We start from the raw sequence: 18623 nt of genomic DNA on the forward strand, positions 1-18623 counted from the left end.
TAGAAATGAATTTCGTAGTATTTGTGTTTCTTTTCTGCGACCCACCCACCTCCAAGGAAAAACACAGTTCTGGAAGGTGCCTTGTAGTATTGACATCTGGGATCGCTCTTCTTTTTCCCATTCTGTTCCAAAATCCATTCATTGATCCAGAGTTTAAACAACGCACAAGCGCGCACACCAAACACGGAAATTTAAAAAGCCACAATTACAAAGTTGGTTCCAAGGCTTTATTGAGAATAATTCTCTTTTAATTGGGTATTTGCAAGGCTGAAATACAAATCGTTAACTATCAGAATAGCTTTGTTCGCCTTCGGATTTTAAGGAAGTTTTACCTGGGTATATCCGGCAGAAAACAACAAACCCCATTCCCCTCACCCCACCCCGCACCCTCCACTCCCCACTCATTTAAAAAATAAAGCATGCCTTTATCATCTGGAAATTCATTAACCATCCGTTTACCTCGACCATTTTCAGCCATTCTGTAGAAACAATTGAAAGAGTATTGAACATTATCTTGTTATGCCTTTCCGTCTCGATCTCATTTTCTCCATTTGCAAAATATGATTCAGTCCACACGGACTGACCTCAGGATCGCAGTCACAGACAGGACCAACCCACAAGGAGTAGGGGGTAGTGGAAATGACTGGCCTGCTGCGCCTTTGGGGGCCGTCTCGGGTTTTTAGATATTGCATTTGGCGTGAAAGGCCGGCGTAGTGTGGTTTAGTTTTAGCGGGAGCGCCCTCCGTGGGCTCGGGGCATGTTTCCGAGGTCGGTTAAGGCTGGTGTGGGCCTGGTGCCCTCACAGCAATAGATTATCCCTAAGGAAAAGGGGCCCCGGTCATTTGAAGAGCCCACGAAAAAGGCCGAGTCGGCGAGGGAAAACGCACTCAACACAGACTTATTATACTTATTGGACATTAATACGGGAGTAGACAGGGAGAAAAAAAGGAGGTATGAGGAAGAGAAAACGGCGGTTAACGGCGAGCGGGCATGTAAAACCAGGAGTATTTTGCCGATTCACATTCGACTTGCCCACATGACACAGGACGTTTCTCTTCCTCATCCTTCAAGCTAGGATGACCCTTCTCTTTCCTTTCTTTCGGAAAAATTAGTAACTTTTTAAGCTGAATCCAGCGCCCGCTCTCAGCAGTCACTTCACAGGCTTGGCAGATGAACTAGAATCATTAGCAGACGATGGGCGCCGCCTGCAGCTGCCCAGAACCGGAGCAATCCTAACACCGGCCCGGGCCTCCAAGTGGGGACTCGCAGGCATCGGCCCCCCGCGCTTCGCCCGGGGCCACCGCCTGCCCTGGTCCGCTCCGTGCCGGGGCTGAGACCCGGGAGCCGCGCGTCCTGCTCGAGGAAATACCACCCACCCGAGCGTGAGTTCTCCTTCCCGCCTTGGAACATTTCTGTCCGCTTTTCTATTTACTCCCTCAGCAATGCTAATCTGCCCGCCCCCGCCGCCCCCACATTCCTCAGTTCCCCCTGCGCCTGGTGCTGACGTCTATCAAGGGTGAAATGATGGAAACTATATTCATAGGCATGATTTCCATTAAATATCAATTAACCTGGGAGCCTCAGCCAGGCGTGCAGTGCGTCAAGGGTAAATGTACATCTCATTTCCACAAGGCCTGCCCGCCTGGAAAAAAAGGCCGTAGATTCGCTTTGATAATGCCAGGTTTTGGGATCACCTTTGTGGCCTTTAATCAAACCACTCCGGACCCAACCCAAATGTACGCGGTCGGGTCAGTCTACACCACTTGCCCTTGTTCCCCGGTCTGCGCCCGCGTGTCCAGAAGCGCAAAAGCCACGGCCAACCTCCGGGGGTTTGTTCTAGGGGCCAGGGGAGGGAGTCATTTGCTGCCCTGGCCCCCTGGGAGTGGCCTTCCTTCCTCCCCCCCACCAAGTGTAAGGTTCCCTCGCGCCCCCGCCACGCCAGCCGCGAGCCACATTCCCTGGGCTCCGGGGGGCAAGGCGAGCCCTTGGCAGTGCGGCTTTATGGGCCCCCTTTAAGGCCGGCGGAGGCATCTCCCGGCCAGCGTGAGGAGTCCCGTCGGGAGCAACGGTGTCGCCTCCGCGCGGATCCCTCCGCGCGGTTATCTCGCCCCCATCTTCTCCACTCAGTGGCGTGGTGCGAAAATGCCTCGCCGGGGCGCACCGGGGCGGCAGCCTCGGCGGCGGCGGCGAGAGCGGTGGGAGGGGGCCGCGGGGGGGCCGAGGTGAGAGGTGGTGGCGGGTAGAGGGTGTTTTTTTCTCTTCCCTCCAGAGCGGGCGTTTGTAAACCGAAGCCAAAGAGTGTCCCCGTGGGCCGGGCGCACTTTTTTTCTTGTCCCGGTGCGCTCAGGGCCGCCTGGTGCCTGAGAGGAAACAGTGGAGGCAGCGGGGCAGGTCACCCGGGGCGTCGGCGATTATATTGCGGCCGAGCCGGCGCGCGCCGGGAGAGCCCGGGCGGGTGGTGAGCGCGGGGGCTGGGTGAGGCCCCGCGACCCGCGAGGGAGGCGGCGCGAGGCCGAGGCGGCGGGCGCGGGAGCCGGGCATGAGCGTCCAGTAGCCAAGTGCCCGCGGCGGCCGGGCCTCAGAGGCGACGCGCGCGCAGGCGGGTGGGTAGCAGCAGCAACGTAGCCCGGCGGCCCCGGCGGAGCGAGCAGCCGCCCCAGAGGCCCCCGCGGCAGTGCGGCCGCGCTGAGGCGCGCTCCCTGCCTGCTGCACAACGCCCGCCCAGGGCCGCCCTACCTCGGCCCCTGACCACCGCCGCCGCCGCCCCGATGAGCTCTTACTTCGTGAACCCGCTGTACTCCAAGTACAAGGCGGCGGCCGCGGCGGCGGCGGCGGCGGCGGCCGCGGCGGGCGAGGCCATCAATCCCACTTACTACGACTGTCACTTCGCGCCCGAGGTCGGCAGCCGCCACGCCGCCGCCGCCGCCCTGCAGCTCTATGGCAACAGCGCCGCGGGCTTCCCGCACGCGCCCCCGCAGGCGCACGCGCACCCGCATCCGTCGCCGCCGCCCGCCGGGCCGGGTTGCGGTGGTGGGGGCGGCCCGGGCCACTGCCAGGACTACTTCCACCCCGGCGGGGGCAGCCCGGCCGCAGCCTTCCAGGCTGCCCCCCCGCCTCCTCCGCATCCTCCGCCTCCGCCTCCCCCCTGCGGCGGGATTGCCTGTCACGGGGAGCCCGCGAAGTTTTACGGATACGATAACTTACAGAGACAGCCGATTTTTACGACCCAGCAAGAGGCCGAGCTGGTACAATATCCTGACTGTAAATCGTCCAGTGGTAATATTGGCGAGGACCCAGACCACTTAAATCAGAGCTCGTCTCCTTCTCAAATGTTTCCCTGGATGAGACCACAAGGTTGGGATGCATTTTTTTTTTTTCAATGCGGGGAGAGGGGGGGAAATCTGCTTTCATCTCACGTTCTAGCTTTAAAACTACCTTTTCCTTGCCCTCTCCTTTTTCTTATGTAGCTATCGTAGCTCTTATTCATAAAGTAATACTTTTTTTTTTTCCCGCAAAGTAGAAACCGCGTAAAGATGATGGGGACAGTAATTGTGAAGACCTTCTCTCTGTTCCTTTTGCCTGCATATCCTATATATATCAGAGCTAGAGACTTGTTTGTATTTCATCCTTTAGACACGTTCCAGAAAGCTCCAGCAACCTGCAGAGGCACCATCACATTTCTAAAACGCTTGTTTTCTTTCTTTCTTTTTTTTAATCAGCAGCTCCTGGTAGACGAAGAGGAAGACAAACCTACAGTCGTTTCCAAACCCTAGAGCTGGAAAAAGAATTCCTTTTTAACCCTTATCTGACCAGGAAGAGAAGAATTGAGGTTTCCCACGCCCTAGCCCTCACGGAGAGACAGGTAAAAATCTGGTTCCAGAACAGGAGAATGAAATGGAAAAAAGAGAACAACAAGGACAAATTCCCAGTTTCCCGACAGGAGGCAAAGGATGGGGAAACCAAAAAGGAAGCCCAAGAGCTGGAGGAAGACAGAGCTGAAGGCCTGACAAATTAACTTCTACCTTTAAAATTTTACCACAGACTATTAAAACTAATGATCAACACATGCTGTTGGACACCATCTATTTTCTTTGTTGGAAAAGACTTTACCTGTATTTCAAGCTACCTTCATGTCACTGCTCTTGAGGTTTCTGCGCTTTGAGAGGGGTTTGGGTGTTTAAAGTTTCTAGTATCACATAGAAGCAGTCCTTGAGCTGTCCTATGTAAGGGTTATTTGATACTGACCTTGTTGCTATATTTTTATAATGGTAGTTTTTAATGTCTGAGCTGGTGATTTGCCTCAACAACATAAACTTCCTAATGATTAGCACTAAATAATTGAATATAAAATGCTTTATTAATCAAACAAGTGCACTTGAACACTTAAAATCATTTTATGGTGAGTAAATTAAAAGAGATCTATTAATTTTTTTAAAAAATTATGCCTGCAGAATATTTACTTTATGTTATTTGATTAAAGCGTATTATTTATGTTTTCTTTTTCTGCTTTTATAATGAATGGTTCGGGTGTCTTTTGTTTACTTCTACAAGGTTTCTTTGAGTATTTTGTAAATGTAATATCTCTGGGAAAATTCTGGGCCAAATATTCATAAAGCACATGTTAGCTGAAGAGTGTAATGTGTCGTCCGGCTCTGTAGCTTCCTTAAACTTGGGGAAGATGTTGGGCCAATGACAAAAGTTTCAGGAAAATGTCATAGTTGATGTTTAATAATTTTCTGTAGTCTATACATATTGTGGCAATTTAATAATCTAAAGTGAATGAATACTTGAAAAGCCAATTATAACATTTTCACTCATTAACTTTTCACTCTGGCAAGTCGCCTTGTGGAATGCCTCTCATTTCTCAACTTGCTTTCGTTTTGAACTGCGCTTGGTATTGCCTGAAATCGCTAGGTCTCTATGCTGTGGCCACTGCTGTGATCCGTTTTTTGAATAGGTGCCATATTTATTTGTATTTCCTTCGCTCTGTTTTGCACGCCCATTTTGAGCCAACTTGTGTGCGCTTCAGATGTCGGTTGGTACGTCCTCTGCTGTTCTCCAGGATGGCCTCACCTATTGAAACAAGCCCTGAGAGCAAATGCAGAAAAATCTGAGTGTAAACAACCGCTCCAGAACATAGCTAGCTCCTTAATAAAGAAATGAATCTTTTTTAGAGGTAGTGTCTTTGAGCGCCGCACATAATCCTTTCCCTGAGTCAGGAACCACCATCTGGGCTACTGGAAGGCAACATTTCACTAAAGCTTCTATTTGATTTAAAAAAGAAAGAGAGAAAGAAAAGAAAGAAAGAAAGAAAGAAAAAGAAAGAGAGAGAGAGAGAAAGAAAGAAAAGGAAAAGAAAAGAAAGAAGTGGGTTACAAGCATTCCTTTGTAAAAATAAATAAATAAATGCAGGGGAGGGGTCTCTTTTTCATTCCATAGAGGGCTGGCTAGGCTCAAGATCCTAGCTGCATCTTGCTCTAAATAACCTTGCTAAGATACTGTGAAAGCTTTGAACTTCGCAAAAGACTCAAGTTGTGGGCCCAGTGGGGGAAGAAGACCCAGAGTCGGGGTTACACCACAGATTATTCCGCTGAGCCTGTGCTGATGCTGGGGTTTGAGATCTGTTATTAACAAGATATCCATTTTCCATTGGAGGCTGCTCCTGCAGCTGCCATTTTATGAGGGAAGAGGAGGGGGAAGAGGGGTAGTAGAGAAGAGGAAAAATTCAAGTAAACTAATACTTCTCCCGAAGAAACGGAAGCATCTCATAAGGTAGACATTGATGGGCTCTTCGCATTTTTTAGATGCGTTTATTTTTAAAGAGGTACATTTTAATTTCCAGAGTGGTTTTTATTGCACAGGTAAAAAAAAAAAAATGGAATCTCTCTTAGGCCTGAATCAGCCCCTCAGGCATTGCTGGGCTATTTGCCTGCCACTTCAAGGACCTAGGAAATGTTGGCACCAGTGGGGCCAGAAGTGAAACACCTCCTAGCTTTCTATCCAGGGAAGAGGCTGTGGCCATGGCTTTCACTGACCTGAGCCAGGAAAGACAATTTTAAGTCACGGGTGGCCTGCAGCTTAAGAAACATTTGCACGAGAGGAGACAGCTGCAAATGTGCATGCTGGATTTGGAAACGTTCTGCTCCGTGTGCTGCTTGAGACTCCGCTGTTGGCTTCTAGAGCAAAGATGCCAAGCCCCTGAAAGCATGGCTAGGAAACAGCCTGGGGGGTGGTGGTGGCAGTGGGGGTTGGTAGAGTAGCGGTGGCAATGGTGGTGGCGGCCACAGGCTGGCTAGAGCTTCTTGCTACTAAACTCCAGCTGCCTTCCATTTAAGTGATTCCTGTATTAGCAAAATTCGCTGTCTCCCACTCAAAAATGCTCCCCAAAATGCAGTTATAGAGTCACTGATTTGGGGCAAAACTCGGGACCTGGTGCATGAATGGATGTGGTAATCAAGAAATGAAGAGGAGGTAGCAATGTCCTTATTTCCTCTATATTCTGTGTTGCTCTGGAAGTGTTGTACCTTCTTGACCCATCGCCCCCAACCCATAGTAAAATTGTAGCTCTTGACGGAAAAAAATTCTGTTGTAGTACGTGATGCACTGCAGAGTATTTGTACATATACAAATTTGGTATTCTGGGTATATATTTGGTGTATTTGTACTTACACATAGATTACACGTTGCAGAAAGTGTTGGTCATAAATAAATGTAGGTATATATGTTTCTTTTTGTAGCTGGGAAAATCATAGATCTACCTTCAAATAAAGAGCTTGGGGAATTACACCGCTCTCTCTCTCTCTCTCTCTCTCTGTGTGTGTGTGTGTGTGTGTGTGTGTGACACACACACACCATCTTCTTTTAGTGACTAGAAACTCCCCATCATGGTGTTTCATGCAGACAGACTCGAGGTGAGGAGCCCAGAAGATACCCTTCTAGTTGGCTCAAATCTGTAAACATCTGAGGCTTGCAGCAAAACGAGCAAACATTTTTGCTGCAGAAATTTGCATAAACCTTCAGACAATCCTTTGAAAATCGAGCGATGCTTTTTGGCCCTGGATTGTTTAGAGTCTGCTTAGAGAGGTCTGTAAACCGTTTAGAGAAAAATAGGACCCTCCAATGTTAACACTGAATGAAAGAACCAAGCCTTCCAAGTGATTTAGGTTCTCTGTTTGCAAGAGCCAGAAACACACAAAAGGGTGTGGGTCTCAAAGGTTTCTAGAGAAAAATCAGTTCGGAGACTGCCATTTTGTGAGGTTCCACAAAGCCCGGCACATCGCCTGGATTACAACTCTGCACAGGGGAAAAAGTGCAAATATGGCTGCCTTTTCAAAAGTGCAAAGTCTTTTCCCAGACCCCCTTCCCCAGGCTGAAAAGGAGGGTCATAAAGTTCGCTTTTATGTGGCTAGAGGAAAATTGGCAATTGAGATAATTTCTTAGAAAAATTTTAAAGTGAGCAATCTCTGTTCAGTTCCATGTGTACAGATCAGTGTAAAGTGTTCTAGCTCGGAAGGGCCCCAATATTTGCCCCACACATTCTTACACATTTTCTTTTGTAATTAAAAATATTGTTTTATTATTCTTCAATGCATAAGATGTTGCTATTTCACATCCAAGCTTGTGTCCTCTGCTTCCCTGGTGTTTGCTGATTCTTCTGGAATCTGGGGGTGGACAGGGGAATAGAACATTTTAATGGATCTTGGATACTGCTGTGGTTCCCTCCAGTAAAGTTAGAGCACACTGTTTCTAGAAAGAATATCACTTTTGCTGACAGATGGCAACAGAATTTCTTTAATAAAAAACATCCAAGATCATCGAAACCTTTTCAAGGGATACAAATGGCCTGCTTTAGAGGGTGCTGTGTGTTTTCTGTTTAAGTCTCTGTTCACTTAGGTACTTACTGGATATGATGATGTTAATAGCAGAAAATCTACCCGTAGACATCCAATGCAAGTATGTATAAATGCATTACTAGAAGTCCAAAGATGGTGTCCTTGAAAGGATGGGGGGATGGGTTACCTCCTTCAGGCAGGTTCTGAAGCCTGGATGGTCATGCCCATGCATTAATGATGAGGAGAATGCTGGGGCCCTCAAGGACATTTACTTTCAGCTGGTGTTCTCTGAGCAGCTTCTATCAGAAGTACAAAAGGAATGTGACTCCTGCCTTTGAAGAAAAAGGACTGTTTTTTTCCCCAAGGTTGAAATCGAGGGTCCGCTCTTTACTGGAACAAATGGAGCCCCTCTCGCCTTCAGTGTTGCATTGAGCAGTCTTTTCGATGGACAGACATTTGGGGGGCAATGGAAGAAGGGGAAACCATAATTAAATTGCATAGAAATAAAAACTGCACTTAGGGGAGACAAAGCAAGGGGCTTCATAGGGGATCCAGAAAGACTGCCTCCCCTTGAACCCAGCACTCTCCAGGAGGATATTTCTGCCAAGATAAATGCCAAGCATTGGGAGTTCAAATGTTATTTTGAAGAAGTTGACAAGTGCCTAAAACCATTTCCAGACTTTGAGCTGGTTGGTGACTCTCCTACCCCCAGAAACCCCAAGAAATGGGAGGGCCCCCAGTTTGTGTTGGAGAGGTGTTAGGGGGAGGGCGGGCTTTCTTGGCCTGCAGAGCCCAGGTTTTCTGCGCTAGATGACTGGGTCTGGCTTGCCTGGAGATGAGAGGGGCAAAAACCGAAAGTGCCTGGCTGCCGCTCGGGAGCGGGCCTTTCTGTGACGGGAGGGGAGGGGAAGCCAAGTGACCCGCAGCAAGGAGAGTCGGAGGGGGGTGACTGCCAGGAGCACCTCCCGGAGCGCCTGTGCAGTACACCGCATTCATTTCCCAACACAACGCTCTATTCAGCAGAGGTTTCGAGCCAAACCAAAAAAAAGAGCAAAAGATATACTTCCTAGAAAAGGTGAGAGTCAGGAACCATGGAGGCAAGAGACGCAGAGAGAGCCAAGAGGAGCAGAGAGGAAGAGAGGAAGGAAGGAAAAGGAGGAGAACACACTGAGAAAGAACAGAAGATAGCGGGGAGAGAAAGAGGAAAAAACATGGCGCTTGCGAGCTGTATGTGCAAAATCCGCAAGGAATTGCAGCAAATTCCTTTTTGTTTGAAGAAAATTTACAACTTGGTAATAGACCTTTTTATGACCTATTTGCGGTCGTCATTGGCTGCGGCTGGTCATGTGCAGGCGCCGCTCGCCTTCACGGCCTTTTTCCTGATTTCCCAGGCGAATTTCCCCCCGCATTCTGCCTTCCTGGAGCCTCACCCCCTCTTTTTCTAACCTTTGTCTCTGCAGAGGTGGGATCCAGTCGCGGGCTGCGGGATTGCGGGGTCCGCGGCGGCCTCCGCTCCCGCCCAGCGCCCAACGTGGCCCCACCGCCGCTTCGCTCCGGCCGCGCCGCTGCAGCCTCCGGAGCCGGCGGGGAGCCCGGCGGGCGGGAGAGCCCGGAAGGAGCCCGGGGCGCTCAGGCCCCCGCCGTCGCCGACACCGCCCGCCGGGAGCAGCCGGCCTGCTCCGGGGGACTGAAGCCTCGCGGTTCCGGGGCGACCCCTTCTCCAACGTGAGCGGATCCCTGAAGCCCCCAGTGCACGTCGCCCGGCAGCGCTTAATGGATTACTGCAGCCGCCCCGGCCGACCGCCGCCTCCGGCTCTGCAGCCTCGGGGTAAGAGTCGCTCCTCCCCGCGCCCTCCACTGCCGCGGAGGAGCTCCAGGCGCCCACCTCCTTGGGCAGCCCGGTGAGCTTGGCCCGACTCCCTATACTTCTCCGGTACCTTGGGGTGGCTGGCTGCGCCCGCCTGCTTCCTAATCGCTCCATCTCTGAGCAGGCGTCCCCTGGGGCCCCGGGTGGGGTCCGGCTGAGCTCGGAAGTCCAAGGGAAGCCTCATTTCCCTTCGAGATTCCGAGAGATAGGACCCCACTGGATGGAGAGCCCCTCAGTCCCCACCCTGGGAAGAATCTGTAGATGGTTCCTGGGCGTCTTAGCTGTGCCGCGGGTCACTAAGGGCACTCGATAGTCTAGAGCAGTGTTTTGCGGCATGTCTGTGGTCAGAGGTATCTGGGAGGCTAACAGGTGTTTTTTGAGGGTTGAGGGTTGGGGCTGGGGTGGGGGTGGGGTGGATTCTGCGTACCCAGGATGTGTTCAGTTTGTTAATCTAGGCTTTGGTGAGTGATGCTGGCTAATTTCTGGGGTTTATGGTTTACTGGGCCTTATGTATGAGATGGAATTTTAAATATTTTTAACCGTTTCTCTCGTTCTTAGATAATTTTTATAACAATTTAAGAAAGGCTCCTCCCACATCTAATAATCTATCAAGTGAATTTGGATTATTTTATGTCACAAAATGAATACATGTTTTGGGAGGTAATGGGATCATAAAATCCGGTGCAGGTCTTGGGTAAAAATCAACAGATATTTAAGAAATTCACAGCGTGTCTAAGTTCAAATATCGCGAGTGTTTCTTACTTGGCAGAACAGGAAAAGATTAGATATCCTGCTTTCTAATTGCACTGTCGTGGTGGGGTTTTGTTTGTTTGTTTTGTTTTGCCTTCCAATAAACGCTATATAGCAACATTTTACCCTCTTCAAAATTACTGAACTGAAACATTATCTATGCATCAAAAGAAAAGCCTTTGCAGAAAAAAAAGAATGCTCTTTTATCCCACCGATTTTGAACAGCACTTGAGGATACATCTCTCAAATCCTCTTGACTATTCCCTCATGAGCACCTTGTGAGAGAGTAAAACCTGTGGACAATATGCCGCATTGCGCATGGCGTGGACCAGCGCACAGCTGAATACCGCCTCCAGAGCACCCAGCGGCAGATCCTAATAATATTCCAGCTATTCTTTGTAATCGTTTTGGCCATAAAAGTGTTCCTAAACAATAAATGACATTTGTGTAGAAAGGTTTCTGTGGTCTCGAGCGATGGAATCGCGCTGGCTTCAAAATGGAGGGCCACTATTTGTGGTCGGCTGACGTCTGAGGAATTGTCGTGGCTCACTATGGTCTCACAAATAAGAAACTGAGTGATATTTTTTATTTGGAATGTCTGTATTTTGTAACTATTTCGCCACTACGGTACAATGGCTGTTGAGATCATTGTCTCATATTGGTAAAAAGCATTACCTATTGAAAAGCAGGCCCCAGGTCAGAGGCACATAGGCCTGTCCCCTGGCAGTTCCAAAGCCTAAGTAGCCCCCTAGATGGGTTGGGACAAGTGTGGGGGTGGGGAGGAGTTGTGACCATGATGACCAAGCCCTAGTTTTGGCAGCTTCAGTTGCTTTTCCCTGGGTTGGGTGGCTGAGTGTGCCCGTGACTAAAAACCTAGGCCTGCCACAGGTCTTCTTACCCAGCAGAGGGTGAGGTCATGGGCAGATACCGAGGACTGAAGGGTTCTTTGTAAGTCCTGTGGTAGCATTAAGAGCTTATTGGAACTTAACGGTCGATTGCATTTAAGGGAATAAATAATCTGCAAATCACATTTGAACTCAGGCCAGGAGGAGACTAGTTAACGCTTTTGCTACTGCCGGAAATGCCCCCATTGTCCCTGTTAACCCAATTTTTAAAAAAAAATTAAACTCAATATTTTAAAAAATCAAGTAAAAAACACTTTGACTCTGAAAGCTCATAAGCCAGGAAGTGTAACTCCCAGCGTCCTCAGCCCGAACCTCTTTCCGTTTACAGTTCAGGGAGTCGCTGACATGTCGGAGCCTCGGTGTTTTACGGGTCAGGCTGAGAGCTGGGCTTGCACTTTTCATGAGGACCAGGGAAAAGCGCAAAACTCGCTGTTATAAATGTATAACAGGGCTGAAAACCAAACGTATTTTCCAGTCAGATGCTCCTTCAAATAAGTATATTTCGCCAGAATTCTGTTTTCTGAGCTAGGGAAGCGGGGGAAATCGGAACAAAGACAGTATTTCACTCTGGGCAGGCAGGCAGCTGTTAGAGGTATTTACGGCCTTGCCGCAGTGCGGCCGCGGGGCAGGGCACGCGGGGGCACCGGAAGATAGGGAGAAGCCACCAAGAACTCGGAATTCCGACTTAAGTCCAATTTAGGGCCACTTTTCCGGAATTGGTGTGAATAAATACCCTCTTTCTAGGAACGAGTCCCTTAGACTTGATGGTTGTGCAGAAAGAAGGATAAGTTGTGCTTTCTCGACGTGGGGTGGTTTTCCCCCACCCCGCCTCGATGAACCAGTCAAGGGAAGCCGTGTACTAGATGTGAAATTGCTGATCCAGATGACAACCTTGAGAGTGTACATTGGCAACATGGCGATTTGGGTGGTTTGGTGGAACAGGGCTTGCAAATTAGAGAGGACGGCTGGGGCTTTTAATACAGGTTTTCCTGGAAAAAAGAAAGAAAGAAAAGAGAAAGTAACGCATCCTCTCTCTCTGAGATGGGGCGTCCAAGCTCCTCCGCAGGTAAGAACGCAAGCAGTGCGAGGCGGCGCAAACCGCAAAGCAGCGCGCGAGCTGCTCTTGCAGTTCAGTGCCCTAAGCGCTGGTTTGGCGTCTGGCGCATGTGCAGTGAAATAGCCCAGCCCGGGGATCCAGCCAGAAGGCACGGATGGGGGAGGGGGCGAGTGGACCCAGGGCAGGAAGATAGAACCTGATCTCTCCACTCCTCCCTCCCTCCCTCCCTCCCTCCATGCACTACTCATCTTTCCTTTATTTCAGCCTTCAATCTAAATATAGCCAAACATGTTGTCCTTGACTACGTTATTTTCAATCATCTTGACTCACCATCCCATCCTAGTTTAGGAGTCTGCAAATACGAGCTAGTGGCCAAAGGGAAGCCAAATCTTTCAAAGAAAGGTGTTAAAAGAAACACACACACGCACACACACACTTTCAACACCTTAAAAGAAAATTTTTATGCGTGATCCTCAGGAAGTGTACAGATTTTTTTTTTCAGCCTGGTTCTTCTGCTTTAGGAAAAAGCCTTTCCTCCTGGCGTTTGCTCAAACCGCCAAACTTCAGGCCAGTCCTTCAGCCATACCGTTCCCGGATTTTGTTACGCCAGTGCAGCACGTTCGAGGGCTCTGTGGGGTCCAGCTGCTCAGCTGAGATTGGTCAAATAAATAAATAAACGGATAAACTGAAGGGATTTTCTGCCTGAACTTGCCTAATTAATGGGGGATGCATGATCCTGGGCCGAGAGCCTTGGGGTGGTACGGGAAGGGGGGGTGTCTCAGGATCCTCTGGACCTCTGGCCGCCCCCAGGGGACACTGAGGGACCGGCTCCCAGGCTCTGGTGTCAGAAGACCACCACCCGAGCGAAGAAGCCTCAGCCTCAGGTTTTCCGGGCAGGCTCAGTCCCCCTGGCCGGCTGTCTGGCGCCTTGTCCAGGAGGAGGCGCTGTAGGACAAGCGTCTTGCCCGCTGCGGCGGCGCGGGTGAGGCCCCGGGCGCGGGCGGGGGTGAGGAGGACACGTGACTCTCCTCCCTTCTCCTCTTGGTCGCCTAGTGCTTTCGGCCACTGTGGAGGGTCGGAGGTACTGCGCCCACCCCAGAGGGCTGCTTCCCGGGATGGACAGTTTAGGCCAACCCGAGGCCGCAGAGCCTGAAGGCAGATTGCAGGGTGGCGGGCCACCTCACTTCCTCCGTCTTCCCGGAGGTGGCGCGATTTCTGCGCGCTGGGCTCCTAAAAGCAGGACACTAGGGCCCCGCAGTAGGAGGGGACGTGTTTAACCATACCCCCTGGCTGGGCTACTGTTCTTGCCACCTACCCATAACTGCGATCCTTGGTACCCAGAATCGGCAGCCTTGAAAAGCACAACGTCCAGCGCCTCCCATGGCAGGCGGACAGGCCTCGCCATGACTCTCCTACGGCAGGGCCCGGGTTCCAAGGGATTCCCTCTGGGTCTCCTTGAGGCTCTGAGGGGGCAAATCTCATTGACTTTGCAGCCTGAGAACACTGCAGATGTTCAGCTCAGCTCTTTCCCACACCACCCCCACACACCTTCACCCCCGCGCCCATTTCAGAACTTTGGTGGACTCGACGGGTCATTTCTTGCACCACTGTGACACCCAACTTCAACAGTCGGCCCTGATCCAACCCCACTGATCTCCCATTGTCTGTTGGCAATGCAGCCTTCTTCTCTCTTTTCCGTACTTCAGAGCAATGATTCTTAATAAAGACCTGAGTTCAAATTGTTTATAACTCAGGTTCCTGGCTCAGGCCAGACTTATTAAGTCAGAATATCTGGGACCTGCATTTTGTAAACACTCTCCCAAAAGCAATTAAGAAGCATGCTTATAGTTACGAACTACTGGTCAAGTGTCTCTCCTGCTTTTTCAATGCTCTTTGGCCTCCAAGGGCCAAGCTCCCTTTACTGTGCAGCAGCACCCCCCACCATGGTTCCTGGAGCTCCCTCCCTAATTGTGTTTTTTAATGTCACTACCCCATAGGCTGATTAATTAATTGCTCCCATTTAGGGAAGGGGACATTGATTTCTTGCTAACTTGGAGATTTTAAATAGGTGAGTATGTTCTCAGTCCAGACCACCTTGGTTCAAATCTTTACCACTTACCTGCTATGTAACCTTAGGCAAGTAGGGACAATTCCCAGGGGGCCTATTTCCTCATATCAAAAGTAGGAATAAGAGTACCTTCAAGCGCTATTATGAAGATTTTTAAATTTTTTTTTTTTTACTTACATAGCAATACTATGTGCCTTGCACTATTCTAACTACCTTATGTACGTTAACTCACTGGTTAAGTACTTGAAACTGTGTTTTGGCACATAACAAGCATTCAGTACACGTTGCTTCTACTTCTCTCTTTTTTGCTCAACATCAGGCCTAGACTTTTAGAGCTGAAAGAGACCTGGTTCACTCACCCAATTCTTGAACTCTACAAAGGAGAAGACAGACCTTAGGCTTGGTCACACAGGCAGTGACATACCCAGAAGAACTTAGTTCAGGGATGCTTCCTCTTGCTGTAATGGGCCTTGTAGGCCCTGCCCCCCTTGGGTCTTAGGTGTGTGGCATCTGCCTATGGGTGGGCTTCAGGGACACCTCTGGAAGGAAAATGCCCCTAGGCCCTCAGTGGGTAGACCGGCAGACCAAGGAGGCCTTGCACCCATGCAGGCCCATTCATGACTCCTACCAAGGGCTTCAGGCCTTTCTTGAGAAAGCCACCTCCACCACCACTTGTCAGTCCCACGCACCAAAGCAAGTATCCCCTTTTTAGCCTCTTGACATCTGGAGCAGGGTAAAAAAGCAAAAGGCCAATGGGCAAGAGCAGAGGATGCCAGAAGTGTCCTAATCCCTCTTAATTTGCTTGTGTTCCAAGATCTAGGCTCCAGGGCTAAGTTGGACAAGCCCAACTTGCGCCACAGTGGTATCAAGGTGTATCTTGGAGAGGACTTATCCCCTCAATTTCCATCAGCCTTTCCAGATTTTTGAGATTTTTCTTTTTAAAAGAGCTATATAAATAGTATTTCATGCTACAACCCACAGACTTGTGCAGACCCCTTGCAACCAGGTTCCAACCCCTAGTCCTGGTTTCCATGGCTTGTGCTTATAGACTTTTCCTAACAAGGCCTCCGCAGCCCTTGGCCAAGCGACTTCTCTTGGCTTAACCAGGAGTTCACCTGGGGCATATTTTCTCTCAAAATACATATAGTCTCTTTAGCTTTCAACCACGCCAAATGAAGTTTGGCCTATGGCATAGGGGACCGCTGTAGTCCCCAGCCATCCCCAACTCCTGTGCCATCTAACCTCCACTCTTGTTTCTCAAAGTGCTAAGGTGGCCATCCCAGACCCTACCCTTCTTGAGACCACTGGAGTCTTCTCTAGTCCCAGGCTCCATCATCAAAGGCCCTGCCTCAGGGCCCGTTCATTTGGATCCCATCTCTCACTACTGGAATTTTGCTCTGGGGTCATCTTTTCTTCCCAGAGGACACCAAGCCAGAGCTCCTAAGCACAGACTCCGTTGTAGGAGATAGGGTTCAAGGTAGTGGGAAAAGTGTTCCTTTTTCATTGATAGAGTATAGTGCCAGGAACATGGGATCATATTTCTCCCCTACTTGGGACTCTCTGCTCAGCCCCTCCCTGACTCTACCCCTATCCTGTGTTCCCATGTGCCAGGCCTAGGTAGTCTTCTTCTACCATCTGTCCCCCCCCCCACCCCCGAGTTCATTCAAAGTCCCATCCCTACCTGTTCTTGTTATGCAGACACTTAGTTTAAGAGGAAAGCTCAGTACTACCTCTGGGCAACAGGCCTCTTAAAAGTCAATGTCAGACTATTCTTCCCTGGGGCCACATAGCCCTGGCCCTTCCAGTGGACAGAGAGCAAACCTCATTACATTTGGAGTGTAGCTGAAACCTGCAGATGCCCCTTCACTTTATCCTCCTTCCTGGGAAGCTGCTCTGGCTTCTAGGTTGGTGGAGCCCTACCTCATGGGAGCTTTCTGGGCAGGAATTCCCAGGACTGGCCCTTTCCAGGCAAATGAGGTGGGATAGTCTCAGAGTCCTGCTTTCCCCCCAAATCATTACAGGTTTTTAAAGAAGGCTTCAACCTGTGCTTCTACACCTCTTCTTCTGTTACTACCACCACCACCATTGAAACTCTTTGAGAAAACTCCAACAAATTGGCCCAAGTTAGTATGCTGTTCTCCCTGATACTCAGCTTTCTTATTAGACCAAATTTGTTCTTTCTTATCCCCACTCGCTCATTCATTCACAGAAGCCCAGGACACTGGGGGCTCGGAGGCGAGGGAAGACTGTAGGAAGGTGGATACTCTCTCCTTAATCATGTTGCCTGACTGCCCTAAGATTAGAAAATAATTGAAGATGTCTGCCTCAGAGTCTTCCTTTCCTTTTTCCTCTGCATGCTAGTTACTTTCCTGTTATTATCTCAAAATACAGAATAGGCTGTGTCATTTTATTCTTCTTGCGTGAGCCACAGTGAAGCCTGCAAGCAAGCCCAGTCATTGTCCTTCATTGCCACTCATTCAAAATCTATCCACTGAGCCCAGATCAGGCACTCAGCATTGTTTCAAACAACCACCTCCCCAGCCTGGTCTCCTCCTTGTACCCCACCCTCCATGAAAAGCTCACACAATTGCCTAGAAAGTCACACATCCTTTGATTAATTCTGTTTTATTAACTTAAGGAAAAATAAAGAAATCTTTTCTCAACCTCTCAAAGTCTAATTATTACTATTTTTTTTTATGGTGGATTAGCTGGGACTAATTTTGAAGCTGCTCACCTAGTCCTAACAGAATCAGAAATCATTTTTTAAAGGGTTGACATTTACTCGTGTTTTTAAAACGAATGCTACCAACTGTAAAAGAAAAAGGTCCTCCTAAGAGGCTAATGGGGGAGGGGAGAAGAAATAAATGCCATAGAGTGTGAGCCAACAGCTCCCCGCCTTCAGCTGATGGAAGTTTAGAAATACACAGGGCTTAGAAATACACAGAGAATGGGTGGAAGTTAGAATGCAAAGAGATCTTTGTAGAGAGAGATCTCTTTCATAGGCTTGGTGGAACTTGCTGATGAGAACTCTTGCACTGAATTTGATTTAGAAATCATGTATGTGTGTGTGTGCTCTACAAACCTACACATAATCCCCATTCTTTTCATCAGAATCGTCAAAATCATACATGTCTTCCCACTGATTGGTAGAAACTCTGGAGGGCTATGGAAGGGTGCTGGGGGTCAATTCTCTTTTGATTTACCCCACTTGGTGGGAGCTGGGGACATCGCTTCCACGCCCCCTCTCCCAGCATAGAATGTCCTATTCTCCCCAACTGAGCTCACTTGGGCCCAAGCTCCGTTTCTGGGCTTTCTCAGCAGGAGAGCGCACTCCCTCCTCGTCTCTCAGGCTAACCCTCTAGTGGGAGTGGCAGTGTGGGGCTGTAGCATTTCACTCAGGTTTGAGCACGGGACCGTGAGCCCCTAGCCAAGTGGGAGCAGGACATCTGACTTCCTGGGCTTGGGTTCCTTTAGAACCTCATTTGCTTCCTCACACCCTGTCCCCTTCACACCAGGGCTGTTTTATTGTTTTATAACCTTCTTTTAGAGCTTCAGTTGCCAAAGATCCCGATGCGGCTATTCTCCAGTTTCTCACTTTACCAAACCCCAAGTCTTGCTGTTTTAAGCAGTTTGGTCACTTGCAAAGTCTCCCCTTTCAGAGCTAAGCAAATTATAGAAACCTCTAGGCATGTAGCTACCTTCACCTTTCTCACTGAGCCCATCCACAACAATACAGAGCCAAGTGTTAACTCCAACTGCTACCCCCCACCCCAAGCCCACCCAGCCTCTCTCTAACCACCCTATATTCTGTTGAAGTTTGAACAAAATCTCAAACAATTCCTGGTATAAGGGAGTCAGAAGTAGCCTTTGATTTTCCTCTTTATTTATTTACCATATCTAGAGCTACAAAATGATTGAAAGAAAGCAGTTGAAGGTACTCACAGTGAATGCAGCCAAAGAATCATAAGACATGCCCACCAACCAGTCTTTTCGAAATAGCACTACCTTCCAACTTAAACAGACTTGTCTGAAAAGATGCTATTTGAAAAGCCCAGGGTATTGATATGAATATGACCCCCCTTGCATCCTGAATATTTGGAACTATTTAAATGTGAGAGAACAGTTGCAGTGAACCTTTATTTAG

At 49.3% G+C, this 18623-nt stretch overlaps 1 protein-coding gene across 2 annotated transcripts; it reads left to right on the forward strand.

Annotated features, from left to right (window-relative positions):
- Window positions 1-1956: 1956 nt before the first annotated feature.
- HOXD8 (homeobox D8) lies at window positions 1957-5173 on the forward strand. 2 transcript variants are annotated; one of them, XM_032855960.1, is made up of 2 exons: window positions 1957-3354; window positions 3723-5173. In XM_032855960.1, the coding sequence occupies exons 1-2, from the start codon at window positions 2769-2771 to the stop codon at window positions 4013-4015; spliced, it is 879 nt and encodes a 292-aa protein (XP_032711851.1). In that variant the 5' UTR covers window positions 1957-2768; the 3' UTR covers window positions 4016-5173. The 2 variants fall into 2 exon arrangements, with proteins under 2 accessions (XP_032711851.1, XP_032711850.1); XM_032855959.1 differs by having other exon boundaries at window positions 1961-3354; window positions 3720-5173.
- The last annotated feature ends 13450 nt before the right edge of the window (window positions 5174-18623 follow it).

Source organism: Lontra canadensis, unplaced genomic scaffold (assembly GCF_010015895.1).
Source record: "Lontra canadensis isolate GAN:19392208 unplaced genomic scaffold, GSC_riverotter_1.0 scaffold11, whole genome shotgun sequence".
Lineage (NCBI taxonomy): Eukaryota > Metazoa > Chordata > Mammalia > Carnivora > Mustelidae > Lontra > Lontra canadensis.